The 16914-nt window shown below is 35.5% G+C and overlaps 3 protein-coding genes and 2 non-coding genes across 5 annotated transcripts; 3 read left to right on the top strand and 2 right to left on the bottom strand.

The window, feature by feature from the left end:
* The first annotated feature begins 479 nt into the window (after positions 1 to 479).
* On the top strand, positions 480 to 553 carry TRNAV-CAC. Its single transcript has one exon. It is a non-coding gene; the product is annotated as a tRNA-Val (tRNA).
* A 4294-nt stretch (positions 554 to 4847) lies between these two features.
* On the bottom strand, positions 4848 to 6786 carry LOC116142678. Its single transcript, XM_031428102.1, has 5 exons — positions 6610 to 6786; positions 6389 to 6523; positions 6168 to 6302; positions 5947 to 6081; positions 4848 to 5860 (listed from the first exon to the last, which is right to left on the bottom strand). The coding sequence occupies exons 1-5, from the start codon at positions 6730 to 6732 to the stop codon at positions 5576 to 5578; spliced, it is 813 nt and encodes a 270-aa protein (XP_031283962.1). The 5' UTR covers positions 6733 to 6786; the 3' UTR covers positions 4848 to 5575.
* Positions 6787 to 9556: 2770 nt separating this feature from the next.
* Positions 9557 to 9630, top strand: TRNAV-CAC. Its single transcript has one exon. It is a non-coding gene; the product is annotated as a tRNA-Val (tRNA).
* Positions 9631 to 9840: 210 nt separating this feature from the next.
* On the top strand, positions 9841 to 12091 carry LOC116142621 (riboflavin biosynthesis protein PYRD, chloroplastic-like). The gene is made up of 3 exons (XM_031428050.1): positions 9841 to 10245; positions 10777 to 11075; positions 11244 to 12091. The coding sequence occupies exons 1-3, from the start codon at positions 9862 to 9864 to the stop codon at positions 11857 to 11859; spliced, it is 1299 nt and encodes a 432-aa protein (XP_031283910.1). The 5' UTR covers positions 9841 to 9861; the 3' UTR covers positions 11860 to 12091.
* A 382-nt stretch (positions 12092 to 12473) lies between these two features.
* Positions 12474 to 15419, bottom strand: LOC116142620 (UPF0187 protein At3g61320, chloroplastic-like). The gene is made up of 4 exons (XM_031428049.1): positions 14650 to 15419; positions 14008 to 14175; positions 13585 to 13791; positions 12474 to 13007 (listed from the first exon to the last, which is right to left on the bottom strand). Exons 1-4 carry the CDS (start codon positions 15316 to 15318, stop codon positions 12831 to 12833), a joined length of 1221 nt encoding a protein of 406 aa, XP_031283909.1. The 5' UTR covers positions 15319 to 15419; the 3' UTR covers positions 12474 to 12830.
* Between the last annotated feature and the right edge of the window lie 1495 nt (positions 15420 to 16914).

Genomic DNA, 16914 nt, shown 5'->3' with positions numbered 1-16914 from the left:
ATATATATATTTTGTGGTTTCTATTTACTTCAAATTATATTTCAAAGAAGATTGAAACTTTATTATAGATTAATGTTATACTTATAATTTAATCATATAAATAGACAAAAAATAAAGAATAGAATAGTCATTTTACATAAATTTTATGTAATTTTTGTTTATTCATATGATTCAGTTATAAGTAAAACATTATTGTATGACTTATAATAATCTTTTGAGAATTATCATTTTGGGTTGGTAGGAGTGAGCGAGACAAAAGGGTGCAGAAGAGGAGTTGCTACATCATAATAAAAAAGTTGGGCCTGCTATGCTATGCTCCAGACTCCAGAGTGGGTGTTATACTGTAATTTTAATTATGATTACCTCAAGTTTGATTTCGCGGATTTTGTCCAAGAACCTTACAAGTTATAAATATGCTCGTATGAACCATGAACTACTTCAGCATAGTCATTGTTTGGCTAAGAAATGTATGGTACATCGTCTGGGTGGTGTAGTTGGTTATCACGCTAGTCTCACACACTAGAGGTCCCCGGTTCGAACCCGGGCTCAGACATATTTTAATAAAAAGCTAGGGGTCGACATAATTTTTTGGGTTCAGACATTTTAAACTAAAGTCTCGGCTGTGTTTTTGGGCTCAGACATATTTTTTAACAAAAGGCTGTTTTGTTTTGTTTTTTTTTGAGTTAAAAAATCAAAGAAAAAAAAAGGCTTTTTGTTAAAAAAGGCTCAGTGACAGTGTCTGCTTTCTGCATTCTGTTTGTAGAATTTAGATTTCTCCGGAAATGCAAATTCAAAGACTTTCACTTCCAAATCACATTCTTATTCCACACTCTTTGTCCCCTCTTATTTCTTACTCGGCTTTATCCTCAATACACCACCCCACCAAACTTGTTTTGANGCCTTATTTGTTTACTTGTGCTGATCTCCAACTGATGGTGTATGTGCCATTTGCTACACATCTGACTCCATCTTCTTAAGTCCTCTCTATCAATTTCAGTACTCTTTTGAGTCGTATTAACGTGAGATATTTAGAGTTTTTTGTGGATCATTCAAACAGAGTAGAAGAACGAATCAGTTGGATTTTGATTTATGGAGGCTTTTTTTTTTTTTTTTTTTTTAATTTGAAAATTTTCTATTTGTGTGTTTTTAGTGTGCGAGAGAGGAATAAAATGGTAGCGTACAGCTAGTGAAGTGCTTTGTGCCTAGATTCTAGAAACATATGAGTGTTTGTTCCTTGCTGTGAATCGCAGACAGAGCGTTGGGATATAGAAGGGAAGTTTTATACAATTTTTAAATTTAAATGGTTGCTTAAAGCTGTATAACATGTGACAGATTGTTACATTGCACCTGGGGTTTATCGTCGAGAATCATATGGGAAGAAAGTTGATATGTTCTCCTTTGCTGTTATGGTCTATGGGGTAACTTTAAAGCACAAATTTATCTTTTGTTATCTGTTGGCAATTCATTTATATTGAACTCATGCTTTGCATGGCAGATTAAGAGTGATTGGTTTGGTGTCCAATATGCGGTTTTCATTACGGATGTTTCAAGGGTGACCCTAATCTCGTTTTCTCTCGTTTACCCAGGTGTCAAACAGGAAATTAACCATAGCGCTAACCCTAATTTCGATGTTTGTTAATAGAGAAATCAAGGCAACGATACTTATCTCATTACTGTTTCAAATTTCAAACAAATAAGACAAACATTGACCTTGTGGACTCCGAAGCATTTGAATGATTCACCATTATTAATTACTACTTATGACGCTTTGGTTCACTCAGACAAAATTCTGTATGGTTTTTGCAATTCGAAATCCTTTGATTATGGAAGAATTCAAACCTCCATCACTGCCTTTAATCTGTTTAAGTTTGTACCTGAAATCTATGTGTTGATTTTGCTCGGCTTTTGGAAAACAAAAAAAAAAAAAAAATCACTTGGTCGAAATTTACCATAGATGACAAAGATCCAAAGAAAGCTAATTATCTATCCTGTAAAATTTCATTCAATTCTGTTATGGGTTAATCAAAAGAAAACCTAATTAATTGTTCAAACATAAAATTGCAAGATTTACCAAGTTCTGTTTTGTGTTGAATTATCAATCAACCTCATATAATAAGTTAATATCTGCAATTTCTAAGGAAACATTGTCTATTAACTCAATTTCAAAACTGATTTTGATTCATTGACCTTATGTTTATAAGTAAGATACTTGTCCTCTTATGTGAATATGTGTCACAGAAGATGCATGTATGTAATATTTCCTACTTTATGCAAGCATTAGAATAGTCAGATTCTTGTATTTTGAGGACACTAAGCCTGGTCTTTCTTAAGATGTGCCTTTAGTAATATAACAGTAAACTGTTGCTTTTAGGCTCATGGACTAATTTGATTTATTAGTATTTATCTAATTGAAACCCTTGTGCCATTTTGTGTGAGATAGTTTTGGCTTGAGTTGCAGAGCCTGTGCTCTGAAATTGATCACACCGAAGTGTACTTGGAAGAAGCAAAGCTTATTGGACGAGTAATTTCTTATTTTAATTTTTTTCAGGGAAATATCAAGTGAGGGCACCATAAAACCATTTTGATATCCCACATCTTAGCAAATGGAACTCACGACATCTTTATGTTGTTTTTCATATTTGTACTTCTATTTAAATTGTGAAGCATCTGCAGGGAGCATTTAATGAAGTTTATCTAGTCAAGTGTTGTGGTACAGAGGTTGAAGCAAAGACCATTAAGTCTTCCATTGCATCAAATCCGAGGGTAAAATGTGATGTTCCGTTATATCTCTTTCTTTTCCGTTTCAGGACTAAATATATGACTTTTGATTTGTTTTTTTGATAAGCTTCCGGTGCTGCTCCTTTGATTAAGTCTCGTGTCAATTTGAGTGTTTTAAATAGTGATGTGCAAACATTTGGAGAACGGTTCAGTCTATTTGATATCACCTTTTCTGTTAACTTTGAAATTTAATAACTTTTCTGAATACTCTTTTAATAGGATTATTGAGATTTGCTTTTTGTTACCTAATTTGACAAGACCAATTCCAACTTTTCTTTCTTTCATTATTGAATAGGGGTGAACGGTTCCAGATACCCTGCATTTTTTGAGAGAATCGAAACCAGAACCGCACAGTACATGTTCCCCAAAAAAGGAATCGAAACTGGAACTGCACAGTGCAGGTTCTTCAATTCAAGGAACTGGAACCTAAAATGCAGGTTCCCGTTCCTTTCCAGGGTACCCTGTAAAAAATCAATTACCCCCTTATTAGTTTAAAAAATAACAAAAACACCTTATAAGTTTACAAATACACCCCTAACAAATTTTCATTATTCATTCATTTGTGTCCAATGTAACTCATAACCTGTAATCTCTAAGTAACACTTGAATTGTCAATCATTTAATTAAGTATTGTAATAATGTTTATAATGGAATGTTATAATTGATTAAGTAATCATATTACAAATATATAAAGTAATGTTATAATTAATTAAATTTTTAATCGTTTAATTAAGTAATGTAATAATATAGTAAATTAGTAAATTACTAATGTTTATAATGTAATGTTATAAATTCATAACTAATTATGTAATTATGTAATCATTTAACTATATAATGCTATAAATATTGAATATTTAACAGAAATTCTTCTATGAAGGAAGCCATCCTAGTACCTGAAAAAAAGGGGACATAAGCGGCAACAGAGCAACACAAGATTCCTACCAACCAGAAGCCCAAAGAGAGAACCAAAAGAACACAACCAGCCGCACAACGTAGACTTGCTCGAGCTTTTATGGTTATTCACTAATTTGATACATAACCAAAATAGACTTTTGAAATATCTTATGGCCGATCGGTATGCACCTATCCATAGTTTGTTATAAAGACAAATTAATGTCCAAAAAGTTTGAGAATGACAAATACCCATTTTCCATCAAGTTTTGTTAGTGAATCCCAATGTGTTAAATTTGCATTTGTCGGCAAAATGCAAATTCAAAGACTTTCACTTACAAATCACATTCTTATTCTACCCACTTTGTCTCCTCTTAATTTTTACTCGTCTTTATCCTCAATACACCACCCCACCAGACTTATTTTGAATCCCAGTTCAAAAGCTGGGTTTGTATTGTGTTCCCACTTCAGTCTTTGGCAGTTTCATATTATGTTCTATAAAATTTGAAGGCGGCTTTGCTTTTTAATTTTTTTTTTTCCTCGTTAAGAAAATACTTTTCAAATGCTATCCAGTATAAGTCTTGGATTTACTCATGTGCTTGTGAAACTATTACGGTTTCAGCTAAATGTTGCTTTCAATCGGCATGATTTGTTTAAGAAACTGTTGCTGAAGAATTTGAGCCAGGAGGTGAAACTTGCAGGTATTTGCTCTGAGAGATGCTTTCTTTCTCAATTTTGCTGGCGATTATATAAGTATTATAGAGATAATACTTAATATTATTTACACCCCTAAATTACAAACATGTAACAATTACCTTCACCAACTTAAGAATTAGCCATTTATATCTCCTATCTTCAATTTTTATAATTACCAAAAAAAAAAAAAAAAAAAATTACTATTATTATTTAGAATAACAACAATGCCCTGATGTGAGATAGAGTTTATAACTTTTAGCTCCTGAAAATGCCAGAGTGGAGAAATCCCCGATATACTCCTGAAATTAGATAAAAGGGGAACAGACCAGATTGCCCCTTTGTAAAAAGGATAAATTAAATTAGAATGAAAAAAAAAAAAATGGAAAGAAGAAAGAAGACAACCCGTTTCAGAAAATTTTAATTCCATTCTACATTAACACGCACTTTGAACCTCAGGAAGAAAGTTAGCAGTTTATAGAAAATAAAAAAGAAAATAATGATCCGTTTAAGGAAAAAAAAAAAAAACTAAAGTCAGCTTTTAAACTCAGATTTTGAACACCACCGTCCTCCCGCCATCAATTTCTCACACAAAATCTCCATCTTTATCCAAATCAACACACAACATCATCACCTATACCTAAACCAACAGAAAAGCACCAACAAAATCACACCCATTAATCTTCTTAACCCAATCACCACCCTTGCCAAAATCAACACACAAAAAGCATCACCAAAGATCCGACCATAAAGCTTTTAAACAATCCCTCTTTACCAAAATCAACACAAAAAGCCACTGCAAATGAATACCAATATCAACCATTACAACACCCAAAACGGAAACGTGAAAGGGGGATTGGGATCGGGTCTGGCTGCTGCAAAAAATATAGAGACTAGTGGGCTGGGGCTCTAGGGACTTGTGAAGAACATGGCGGTAGGTAGGGGTGGATTGTAGGGGCTGGTGAGGGTTAGACGGTGGAGAAGAAAACGGCGGTTGCAACAGGCCGAATCGCACCCCGCCAAATGGATTAACAAAAGTAAAAAGTGAAAGTAAAAAAAGGTTACTGAAATTTCACAGCAAAGACAAGAAGATGAGAACTTGAACTATATTTATAAGGGGGGCAACTTTAAAACTCAGGGTCTATTCAATTATATTAAGTTGCCAATTAGGTTAAATCACAACATGACATTTAAACAAAGTTCAAATACAAGTTCAGTTATGGCCTTCTCGAGAATAATTTGCAAAATGGCCCCGATGATGATATTTAGGATGTTGATCACTGTAACTTTCCGACGGAGCTGTTTTTGATACGCTTCCAGAAATCTTGGCTTTGCTTTCTCCGTACTCTTTGTCTCGATTTACCACTTGTGTTTTTGCAGGAGAAGCGTTGGGGAAAGCGTTCTGGGTATTGATGTGATCAGTATGAGCAACAAGAGTTCTTCTCATCAAGCACTCTTCATCTGAACCTCCTTGGCAGTCTTCTTCCGCAACATTATCCTATCAAAACCCCATAAACATATCTAAATCAACACAGTAAGGATAAATTTATTTCTGCAGAATATAAACATCAAAAATCAACTTACCACTTGTGTTTTTGCAGGAGAAGCGTTGGGGAAAGTGTTCTGGGCATTGATGTAATCAGTATGAACAACAAGAGTTCTTCTCATCAAGCACTCTTCATCTGAACCTCCTTGGCAGTCTTCTTCCGCAACATTATCCTATCAAAACCCCATAAACGTATAAAAATCAACACAGTAAGGATAAATTTATTTCTGCAGAATATAAACATCAAAAATCAACTTACCACTTGTGTTTTTTCAGGAGAAGCGTTGGGGAAAGCGTTCTGGGTATTGATGTGATCAGTATGAACAACAAGAGTTCTTCTCATCAAGCACTCTTCATCTGAACCTCCTTGGCAGTCTTCTTCCGCAACATTATCCTATCAAAACCCCATAAACATATATAAATCAACACAGTAAGGATAAATTTATTTCTGCATAATATAAACATCAAAAATCAACTTACCACTTGTGTTTTTTCAGGAGAAGCGTTGGGGAAAGCGTTCTGGGTATTGATGTGATCAGTATGAACAACAAGAGTTCTTCTCATCAAGCACTCTTCATCTGAACCTCCTTGGCAGTCTTTTTCCGCAACGTTATCCTATCAAAACCCCATAAACATATATAAATCAACACAGTAAGGATAAATTTATTTCTGCAGAATATAAACATCAAAAATAAACTTACCACTAGTGCTTTTGCAGGAGAAGCGCTGGGGAAAGCTGGTTGTGGACGAGCGGCGTAGGTTAGTGTTGATAAGAGTCCGAGGAGTAGTATCATGAAGAGGGTGGCAACCTTGATGTTAGCCATTTTTATTTTTAAACTCTGGAATCTGTATGTCCCTCTTCGAGTAGGAGAGAAAGAAAGAACTAAAAACAGCACCACAAGGCAACTGTAGGGAGAAGAGGAAGTTATTTATAATCCAGGAGATTCATAAGTTGGTGAGTGAGCAATTTTTGTTTCGTAAGTTAAATGGACCCAGATTCTTTAAATATCAGAAATCATATATTATTATGTTCTAATGTGAACACAACGGACTAATCGGGGTCAAAAAACAGCTGCTTCCTATTGGTTTATCGGGGTCAAAAAACAGCTGCTTCGTATTAGTTTAAAACTCTAAATATTTCGTCTATCGCTTTCGTAGAGTTAAGATTCAAGAACATTCTAGTCCGGTGAAAATAAATGTAATCCTCCGATTCTAAAAGGTAAATTAAAAGAATGAGGTAAGACCATCTCCAACTCATTGCACTAATTTGGTGTAAAATTATATTATATTGGTGTAAATTTTAGTGTAAAATACTATTCTATCTCCAATCTACAACATCAAATATTACATCAAAAAAAATATTCTTTAGAATATTCTTTTTTTCTTTTATTGTAATAATCAACAATTAATCTATTTCACTCATTATTTTTGTATATATTATTAAATATTGGGAATGATATTTTTATTAAATAATAATTATTTTAAAAATTATACTAATTTAATAGAATTAAGTATTTATTTAATCAAATAAACATTACATTTAATATAAAAAAACATTATAGAAAAACATTACATCTAATATAAAATGATACAACAAAAAACAACAACAACACAAAGGTAAAATTCCATATTGATAGTAATTTAATTTTTATTTTGAGTTATTGTAGTTTAATATTTACATTGAATAAAGTTCTATTTTTAATTTTTAATTATTTTTTAAATTATATCATTATTATAAATTTATTATTATAAATAATAATCAAATTTAGTGTGATTTTGGGTGTAAAATTTAATACTCAAATTAACTTAACAAAATTAAAAACAAAAAACAAAAAACCAAAATTAAAAAAAATATATATATTTTTTATTTGTGCTACAGCACTGCACCAAAATGGTGCAGTGTTTGGCGTGGATTGGAGTAATTTGGTATTTTTTACACCATTTTGGCGTGGGTTGGAGATACCCTAAGTAATACAAAATTAGGGTTTCCAATTCATCACCTTATTTTCCTATTAACAAAAAAAAAAAAAAAAAAAAAATTAAGAGGAAACAAAATCAATGAATGTAAATGTTCCTGCATTATTGCTTTTTATAACAGTTTTATCTAGCAGGCAACTACATACAAATATAACTGCAATACATTATATAAAATGTATACCCACTTTTCTTCATTAAAGTGTATAAAAAATTTAATATAAATAAAGATCCCTTAACTATTTTTTTTAACAATTGTTGAAAATTTTCGTGTGTATGTATAATGGCTCACAAAGTAAGTTAGATGTTATCCCACATTCTGGGTATGAATTAATATGTAGACAAAATTGACCACTTAAAGTGGCGTTATTATGACAGAAAAAGAAAGGTATGAAAAAATTGACCACTTAACATCATTATCTCATCGATTGAACGAGACTTTAAATTCCTTTGATGAGAAAGAAATCCAGTTGCCTTAACTTATGGTTATGGATGAAACCGGGAGATTTACCAACTTTTGCCATGAGGATTATTACTTCATATTTCCAATCCATCACCACCACTTTTTCCAAAGATAAGTACAATATTTTCCTGGGATGAAGATAATAAATGTGTGCGTGCGGAAGCAAAGGTACTTTCATTTTTTTAACCATCATAATTAAATATTTTAGTTTGGTTTTGCACGTCTCCTTATTTTATTATTTCTGTCCTATCTTATCTAAAATATATATTTATTTACATATACTCAAAATTTAATTCTATTCTATTTAATTATTTTTAAACCCTCTAAAGTTTTTAATTTAACTAAATATTCACAACAACAGAAAAAAATTTAAGGATTGACAAAAACATTATTTTCACCCACATTTGTCAGATTCTGACTAATTCCACCATATGCTGAAGAACCTTGCAAGTTACAAACAAGGTTCTGAAAACCGGACTAGACCGTCCGGTCAGACCGGTTCGACCGGTGACCGACGGCATTTCCGATCCAAAATAAGTAAAAAACCGTTATTTGCATTTAAACCAGATTGGACCGCGGTTGGACCGCCAGAATAATGCCGAATCGCGGTTGAATCCCGCCGGATTCTGGCACCGATCGAGGGAGAAATCACCGCCATTAGACTTGACGGCATCTCCACTACAAAACCCTGCCATTTTCAGTGGCCGTCGTCCAGCCATCGTCGCTCGCCGTCCACCGAAACTTCACGCGACCGTCAGAGTTATTTTGTTGATTCCGGCGATTTCCGGCGCCGATGGAACTCCTTGGCACCATCATCAGAGTCGCCGGCACCTACACATCAAAAGCCCCAAGATTCCAGCTTCGATTGGCCGTCGATCGTCGCTGCCGTCACCACTCACCAGAATCTTCGCATGACAGGGGTGTTTTAGATAGATTTCAAACCTTAAGGGAGTATTAAGGGGTGTTTTTGATGAATTTTAAACTTTTAGGGACTAAAATGTAATTTTACAAATTACGGTCCAACCGACCGATCCAACCGGTCAAACCAGAAACCGGACCCTTGAACGGGTCATTGTCCGGTCCGGTTTTCAGAACATTGGTTACAAATATGCTCGTATGAACTATTAGCACTTCACCATAGTCATTGTCTAGTCATAGGTAACAAAAATTAAATAATTATATATTATAGATACAGGTGCCTATAACACGTCGTCTGGGTGGTGTAGTTGGTTATCACGCTAGTCTCACACACTAGAGGTCCCCGGTTCGAACCCGGGCTCAGACATATCTTAATAAAAGGCTTGGGGTTGACTTTGTTTTTTTTGGGTTCAGACATTTTAAACTAAAGGCTCGGCTGTGTTTTTGGGCTCAGACATATTTTTTAACAAAAGGCTGTTTTGTTTTGTTTTTTTTTGAGTTAAAAAATCAAAGAAAAAAAAAGGCTTTTTGTTAAAAAAGGCTCAGTGACAGTGTCTGCTTTCTGCATTCTGTTTGTAGAATTTAGATTTCTCCGGAAATGCAAATTCAAAGACTTTCACTTCCAAATCACATTCTTATTCCACACTCTTTGTCCCCTCTTATTTCTTACTCGGCTTTATCCTCAATACACCACCCCACCAAACTTGTTTTGAATCCCAGTTCAAAAGCTGGGTTTTGTAATTCACTCACAACAGTATCCAGATCACTTACTTGTTTGAGAAAATATGGTGATTCAATTCGTGTCAGCTGTGGAGTGGTTCAAGATAATGAGGATGCCTTTTATATGAGGAGATGCGTTGAGCTGGCGAGAAAGGCAATCGGGTGTACAAGTCCCAACCCAATGGTTGGTTGTGTGATTGTTCAAGATGGAAAGATTGTTGGTGAAGGGTTTCATCCTAAAGCTGGCCAACCTCATGCTGAGGTAACCCAGTTTTTTTTGGCAAGTTTTTGTTTGTTTGTTTTGGATTTTTCATGCGAGGTTTACATATTTTGATTCACTTGGTTTCTTTATTTATTTTTCTGAGAAAATTGAGTAATCGGGGAAAATGCTTAACTTTTTGAGTCAAATATCTGAATTTGTCAGTTGAATTGATATTTTTGTTTACTGTGTTTCCAGTAACCGCTAGTGTTAATACCAATATTTTGTTTTCTATTTAAAATATAGCCACTTCGGCCCTTGGCAGTTTCATATTATGTTCTAGAAAATTTAAAGAAGGCTTTGGTTTTATGTATTCCACTTTGGCATATATATATATATATATATATTAATTTTTTTTTTCCTCATTAATTAAATTCTTCTCAAATGCTATCCAGTATACGTCTTGGATTTACTTGTGTGTTTGTGGAACTATTACGGTTTCAGCTAAATGGTGCTGTATATAAGCTTTCAATCGGCGTGGTCTGTTTAAGAGACTTTTCCTGAAGAATTTGAATCAGGAGGTGAAACTTGCAGGTATTTGCTCTGAGAGATGCTGGGGACTTGGCTGAGAATGCTACAGCATATGTGAGCTTGGAACCGTGTAATCACTATGGAAGAACTCCACCATGTACTGAAGCTATGATTAAAGCTAAAGTGAAAAGAGTGGTGGTTGGAATGGTGGATCCAAACCCAATTGTAGATTCAAAAGGGTTAGATAGGCTGAGAGACGCTGGAATTGACGTGACTGTGGGCATAGAAGAACAATCATGCAAGCAGCTTAATGAGGCGTTTATTCATCAAATGTTAACAGGGAAACCTTTTGTTACAGTAAGGTAAACATTTTTTTTTTTATCATGAATCTGGCATATGTATTGACACATGTAGCAATTGTTCAATAAATTCTAAGTTTGTGGGTTCAAATTTACTTGCTCGGTTTAACATTTTAACCACTGCTCTTGAGTGATAACATGTGAAACTAGTCTAATTAAACTGATTTCCAGGTATTCTCTCTCAGTTAATGGCCACCTTCTGGACCAACTTGGAGAAGGAGTTACGGAGTCTGGTGGATACTACTCGCAGTTGTTGCAAGAATATGATGCAATTATACTTTCTGCCTCGTTGACTGAGAAGTTCTCAATACCTGCATCTCATGAACCTGGTGCTAATCAACCCCTTAAGATTATAACAGCTACTAATCCTAGTTCTCTAATCCAATTTCCTCCTCTCACTGAAGAAACTGCTTCTAAAGTAATAGTATTTACAGACAGAGAGGCAACTCTGGAACCTGAAACAGCTAAAAAGGGAATTGAAACTGTGGTTCTGAATCAGATAACTTCAAATGCAATTCTGGAATACTGCAAGCGCAGGGGATTGAACAGTGTTTTACTGGATTTGAGAGGTAATTATGCTGATCTTGAAATGCTTCTCAGAGAGGGTATTGAGCAAAATCTGATGCAAAAGGTCATAGTGGAAGTCTTGCCAGTATGGCATGAAGGTGATGGTGGGAATACACTTGCCCTACTAAATGGTTTACAGAACGGATTAGAAGTGAAGAAATTACAGCCTAAGATATCAAGTCAGAGCATTGTGCTTGAGGGATACCTCCGGTATGGGTGATTAGAACCCCCGGAAACAGAATGCATCAGCTCCCGCTTCATGTTGGAGTTGGTTTGTCTATTGAATGTCAAAACGGCAACCTCTCCGGGAAGTTCCTAAAGAAGCTAGCTGGGATGCAGTGTTATCTCATTTTTATTTTGGTTTGGTGCATAGCTTCTTGATCAACATTCTATCCTCCACAACAATTTTTTGCTCAATTTACGATCTTCCGCATCTGCTTTTTGTTGGCTTATTTTATGTTCTTGTCCAGAATTTCTTGCAAGCTTGAATGAGCAACACTAAAAGTTACATCTGACCTCGTTAATAATGAATATAAATTATGAAATGCACAATCAGATTTAATTTCAAACTTGGTAGATCTTGTGTTTGTGACTGCTTACGAGGAAGTGCTTGGGAAAAGTTTTTAACTTGGTGTTTGGAATTTATTTTTCTTTTCTAATCCGTAACCTATCTTGGCTGAAATACCCATGACTGTAATAGTTAATATGCTTTAGTTTTGTGATGTTAATTCAATCTAATCTCTAGTGTACAGATTTAATGGTCTAAATGTTAAATACCCCTCGTAAATTATGTTGATTTCTTTGAAGAAAAATGATTTAATGATTTATGCTCGTTGCCATAAGGTTAGTATGCCATATCAAGGTAACATTACTTTCAAGGTCACCCTACAATTCAGCACAGCTTGTCCCGCATTTAAGATGCCAATCTGTAACAGGTGTGTCCAAATGCCATTGGACTAATTTACACAGATAAAACTGTACTAAAGTTATGAATTTAGTATATATACATCAAAAGTGACGTTTCCTGGCTGCCTCACTTCATATACACATATATGCAAGTTCCAGAGATCAGCTGTAATATGTCATCTGGATGCAGAAGGGAGGTAACTCCAAGCTTCCGACAATATGAAAGCATTTAGGCAGCTTATTCTGTTGCCCATGTAAAGATGTAGATTGACTTTCCTGTCTACTTCACGAGTTAGGCCGACCATTATGTGAATGCTCAAAAGAATGGCTCTTTCGTTTTGCAGTTATCTGTGCTTGAATAACTTTCTGAGTTGTTATTACTTCCTCAATGTTGCTCTGAACAAGATTGCAAAGTTCATCCAGGGCTAACACTGGAAAAGGTTCTTCAATAAGTACCCCAACCTACAGAAATCAACTATCAGATTCATATTCATGTTTGACATGTAACATATGCAATATATCTTCACAAATGAATGGCGGGTAGCAAATTGGATATTTGTCACGACTTGCACTAAAGAAGCAAGGCGTTTAGGTTGCCAGAAAAATTAGTTATTTGGTATCTCCATACCCATAGCAGAAGTAGAACTTCCAAAACTCTTTTAAGGCAAAGGAGAGAGTAGAGCCAAATCAAGACTGCCTCGTATTCTTCCTATTTGCCTAGAATAGCACTGAGGATGAAGGGTACAAGAAGTCTATTTGGGCCTACAATGGAAAATTTCATGCATGGGAATATGCAAGCATTATAGCCTCCTTATTGGACTAACAACTGTGACAGCTAGTCCCTTCTCGGCTCTCGCTTTATTTTTTACTTTTATCTTGAAGCGGCCTTGCCAATTCAGTATAGTAGGAAGTCAAATGGAAGCCAATACAAACCAACTTCAAAAAAATTGAATGAGAGATCATAGGCAACAGAAAGTAAATTTATATTAGTAGACACAGTAACATCTACATTTGATGGCAAAGAGAAAGAGATACGTACTTCTTCTATGCAGAACAAAGATGCAGCACTGATGAAAGTTGCAGGAACCACTATCCAATGGCAATCATCCCAAAGTATGATTGGAAGAGTCAGATGCCAGAGAACTAGAAACCTTGATGTCAAGCGTGTGTATGAGAGGGGGATAGGAATACCCATGAGTTGTTCACATATACCAATTCCTTCATGAAAACAAGAGATCTTTGACTCCTGCACCATTACAAGGGCAATTAAGATGAAGATTTTGATAAAAGAAACTCGGTTCGGGATCGCTATCTGCCATTTGGACATCATTTTTTAATTTATGAACTCATTCATTAAAGATAAAGAGTTTCCCTAGTTGCCTTTTAAGAATCAACAATTTTTTCATGAAACTATAACCCAAATGAAAATCTGAGTATTTATCTAATGCAAGAAGAGAGATACCAAAATAGTTCTCCTGGATTCCTCTAAGTTTAGCAATCGCAGGCTTTGGGAAATGAATTCAATAATGCAGCGGGGCCGATGCTTTGAACTAAGTACTACTGCCAAATCATCTCCATCAAGCAAAGTTTTGAGATCTCTACCGATATCTGAGCCATAAATCACGTGACACTGCACAGGCAAAAAAAAAAAAAAAAAAACACCAGGCTGTATTACCAACTGCATCGGAATTTATAATGCAGAAATATCTCCCAAGGTAATGACAAAAAATGAACTCTTTGACTAAATTTTACTGAAACATAAAGTCATATCAAGCCTTCCGAGTTCCGCCGTCACACCAATAAAAGTACTGAGAATCTATGAAATTTTCATTAAAAGCAATACAAAAATGCATCCAAGAGGTTGCTGAAGACTCCCTCTAAACTAAGGAGATACTATTTCACAAGTTCTAGATTCTCTTTCCCCTCATCCTTTCATAGAAAAGAAAACAACTTTGATGAAAATAATTTTAATTGGCTCCAAAGAATCACAATATCCTCGAGTCTCAACCTTCTAAAACATTAAAATTAAGCAGGTAATACGCAGAAAAGATCAAGAATTAATGCATTACTCCACGACTAACAACGGCAAGAAAGAGAGGACCACCTTAAGAGCAACCGGGAAAGCCATAATATAGCGCAAAAGCGCATCCTTAATAGAGTCATCAGCAGAATCGTCAACCCCAGAAATGAGCATCCTAGCAAAATCATTCGTTCCAGCAATGATCTTAGTCCAAGCCTTGCTCCCTTCCTCATACCTCGAATATGAAGCCTCAGTCCTAAACACCAAAAGCAGCGCCAAAGCCGGAGCCGTCAATTGATACGGCAACGTAGAAGCTCTTAAAACGGGGAGGAAGCCGGGCAACAAATGCATGTCCACAGCAGAATTGTAACTCGCAATAACCACAGCCACCAAAGTAAAAGCAATCACGGGAGGGATTAATGAAAGTATCACGCGAGAAGATAAGCTTGAAAGTAAATGTCTGATGTGACGCAATGAGCTTCTGTGATTCACCCATTTTTCGTGGTTGTACAGTGATCTTTTCTGTTGCATTCCACGCTCTTTCACGCGGTCAGCCCAGTCAGGGATGGCGCAAATAATTGACTTTACTGTTGGGGTTTTAAAGGGAGATTCTGATTCAGATTGCGAGGAAGAGATGGTTTTGAAGGTAAGAAGTTTAGTGGTTTTGGAGGGAAAGGTAAGGGTACCATGTAATTTGAAAAGGGGTTTTGGGGTAAAATTGGAAGAAAGTGAAAGTTTGGTAGATTGGTTCATCGGGTTTGAATAGGGTTTGAAGAGAAGAAGCAGAAGAAGCAGAGAACATGTTACGGTTTAAAGCAGAGTGAGAGTGAGAGTGAGAATGAGAATGGATGATAGGTAGCTGCCATTGGCAACGGTTGTTTCATATTTTTACACGTTTAAATATAATAAATTCGATCAAATTTTATGGGTTTTTCTTTGTCTTACTGCTTTAGGACGAAATATTTGTCACGGACCTATTCTTGCCGTCCATCTCAGCCCTTGTACTGAAATGAGCATTCACGTGGATAATGTGACCGTCCTTGACCTGTTTATATTGTACGTAAGTGATCGAGTCTTCTTAAAAGATGAACGGTCCAGGAGCTCACAATCCCAGTGAGTAAATACTGTTGTATAAATATCTAGGGGTGCGTTTGTTTATTGTTTTTATCCATATTCCCAATCCTATTTTTCAAATATTATTTGGTACGTTATTCCCAAAATATTAGTCTATTTTTTAATTTTTGAGACCCTATAAATTTATTAATTTCATTAAATACCCCTAGAAAAAAAATTTAAAAACTAACAAAAACACCCCCACCCACCAATATCTGCCAGATTTCGACAACCACCGCCGGTGGTAGGTGGAATCTATCACAATAGTCACACAGCCACCAGAAATAGCCGGTAATGGCCAAATCTGCCGTCAACGACGACCATATCTTTGGCCGTCGTTTCAACCTTTTTCGGCCGTCGTAGCGACAACAGTTCATAGATCTGACCTTTTCCGGCCAGATCCATGGTGGATCTGGCCGGAAAAGGCCATAACGACGCGTTACGGCACAGATCCGACCGGTCTGTGTCATAACAAAATTTTCCAGCCAGATTCCGGCGGTGGTGGCCGAAATCTGGCACTGCAGGTGGTGGAGTTGTTTTTGTCATTTTATATATTAGGGTCTTTAATTAAATTAGTAAACCTAAGGGCTTTTTCATAAACTTTTAAAGTTTACCTCGTAATACTCCCCTATCCAACAACCCAATACTATCAACAAAATCTTATCCAAAATAATAAACCAAACGCACCCTAGTTCCCTTTGGTTTATTATTTTGGATATAATTTTAGAGATAATATTTTATAGTTGAATAAAGTAATTATTATGAGGTAAAATTTAAAAATTTATAAAAAAAAATCCCCTAAGTTTGCTAATTTAACTAAACACCCCAATATATAAAATTGTTGTAAAACAACAAAAATACCCCCACCCACAATGCCAGATTTCGGCCACTACCGCCAAAATCTGGTTGAAATTTGACGTTATGATGTAGACCGGTCGGATCTAGCCTGAAATGCGTTTGCGTCGATCTGGCCTAGCCTTTTCCGGCCAGATCCACTATGGATCTAGCCAGAAAAGGCCAGATTGGTAAATTACCGATCAATTCCGGTCGTTTGTAGGCTGTTGTGATAGATTTCGGCTACCACCGACGATGGTTGTCGGAATCTTACAACTATGGGTAGGTGAGAGTGTTTTTGTTAATTTTTAAACTTTTTTCTGGGGGTATTTTGAAATTAATAAACTTAAAGGGTTTAAAAGTTATTAAAAAAAATATAATAGTGTTTCCTAAATAATTAAA

This window comes from Pistacia vera, unplaced genomic scaffold (genome assembly GCF_008641045.1).
Source record: "Pistacia vera cultivar Batoury unplaced genomic scaffold, PisVer_v2 Contig413, whole genome shotgun sequence".
Taxonomy (NCBI): domain Eukaryota; kingdom Viridiplantae; phylum Streptophyta; class Magnoliopsida; order Sapindales; family Anacardiaceae; genus Pistacia; species Pistacia vera.
Note: the sequence above shows the minus strand (reverse complement) of the source record. Positions and strands in the feature narration are given on the sequence as shown.

Excerpts from the sequence above, each read along its gene's own strand:
- LOC116142621 (XM_031428050.1), top strand. The coding sequence starts at position 9,862 with ATGCAAATTCAAAGACTTTCACTTCCAAATCACATTCTTATTCCACAC. Across the intron at positions 10,246-10,776 it reads CTGGCCAACCTCATGCTGAG|GTATTTGCTCTGAGAGATGC; the intron begins GTAACCCAGTTT and ends TGAAACTTGCAG. Across the intron at positions 11,076-11,243 it reads AAACCTTTTGTTACAGTAAG|GTATTCTCTCTCAGTTAATG; the intron begins GTAAACATTTTT and ends ACTGATTTCCAG.
- LOC116142678 (XM_031428102.1), bottom strand. The coding sequence starts at position 6,732 with ATGGCTAACATCAAGGTTGCCACCCTCTTCATGATACTACTCCTCGGA. Across the intron at positions 6,303-6,388 it reads CTCCTGAAAAAACACAAGTG|GATAATGTTGCGGAAGAAGA; the intron begins GTAAGTTGATTT and ends GGGTTTTGATAG. Across the intron at positions 6,082-6,167 it reads CTCCTGAAAAAACACAAGTG|GATAATGTTGCGGAAGAAGA; the intron begins GTAAGTTGATTT and ends GGGTTTTGATAG.
- LOC116142620 (XM_031428049.1), bottom strand. The coding sequence starts at position 15,318 with ATGAACCAATCTACCAAACTTTCACTTTCTTCCAATTTTACCCCAAAA. Across the intron at positions 14,176-14,649 it reads CTTTCCCGGTTGCTCTTAAG|TGTCACGTGATTTATGGCTC; the intron begins GTGGTCCTCTCT and ends TTGCCTGTGCAG. Across the intron at positions 13,008-13,584 it reads CTTTGTTCTGCATAGAAGAA|GTTGGGGTACTTATTGAAGA; the intron begins GTACGTATCTCT and ends TGATTTCTGTAG.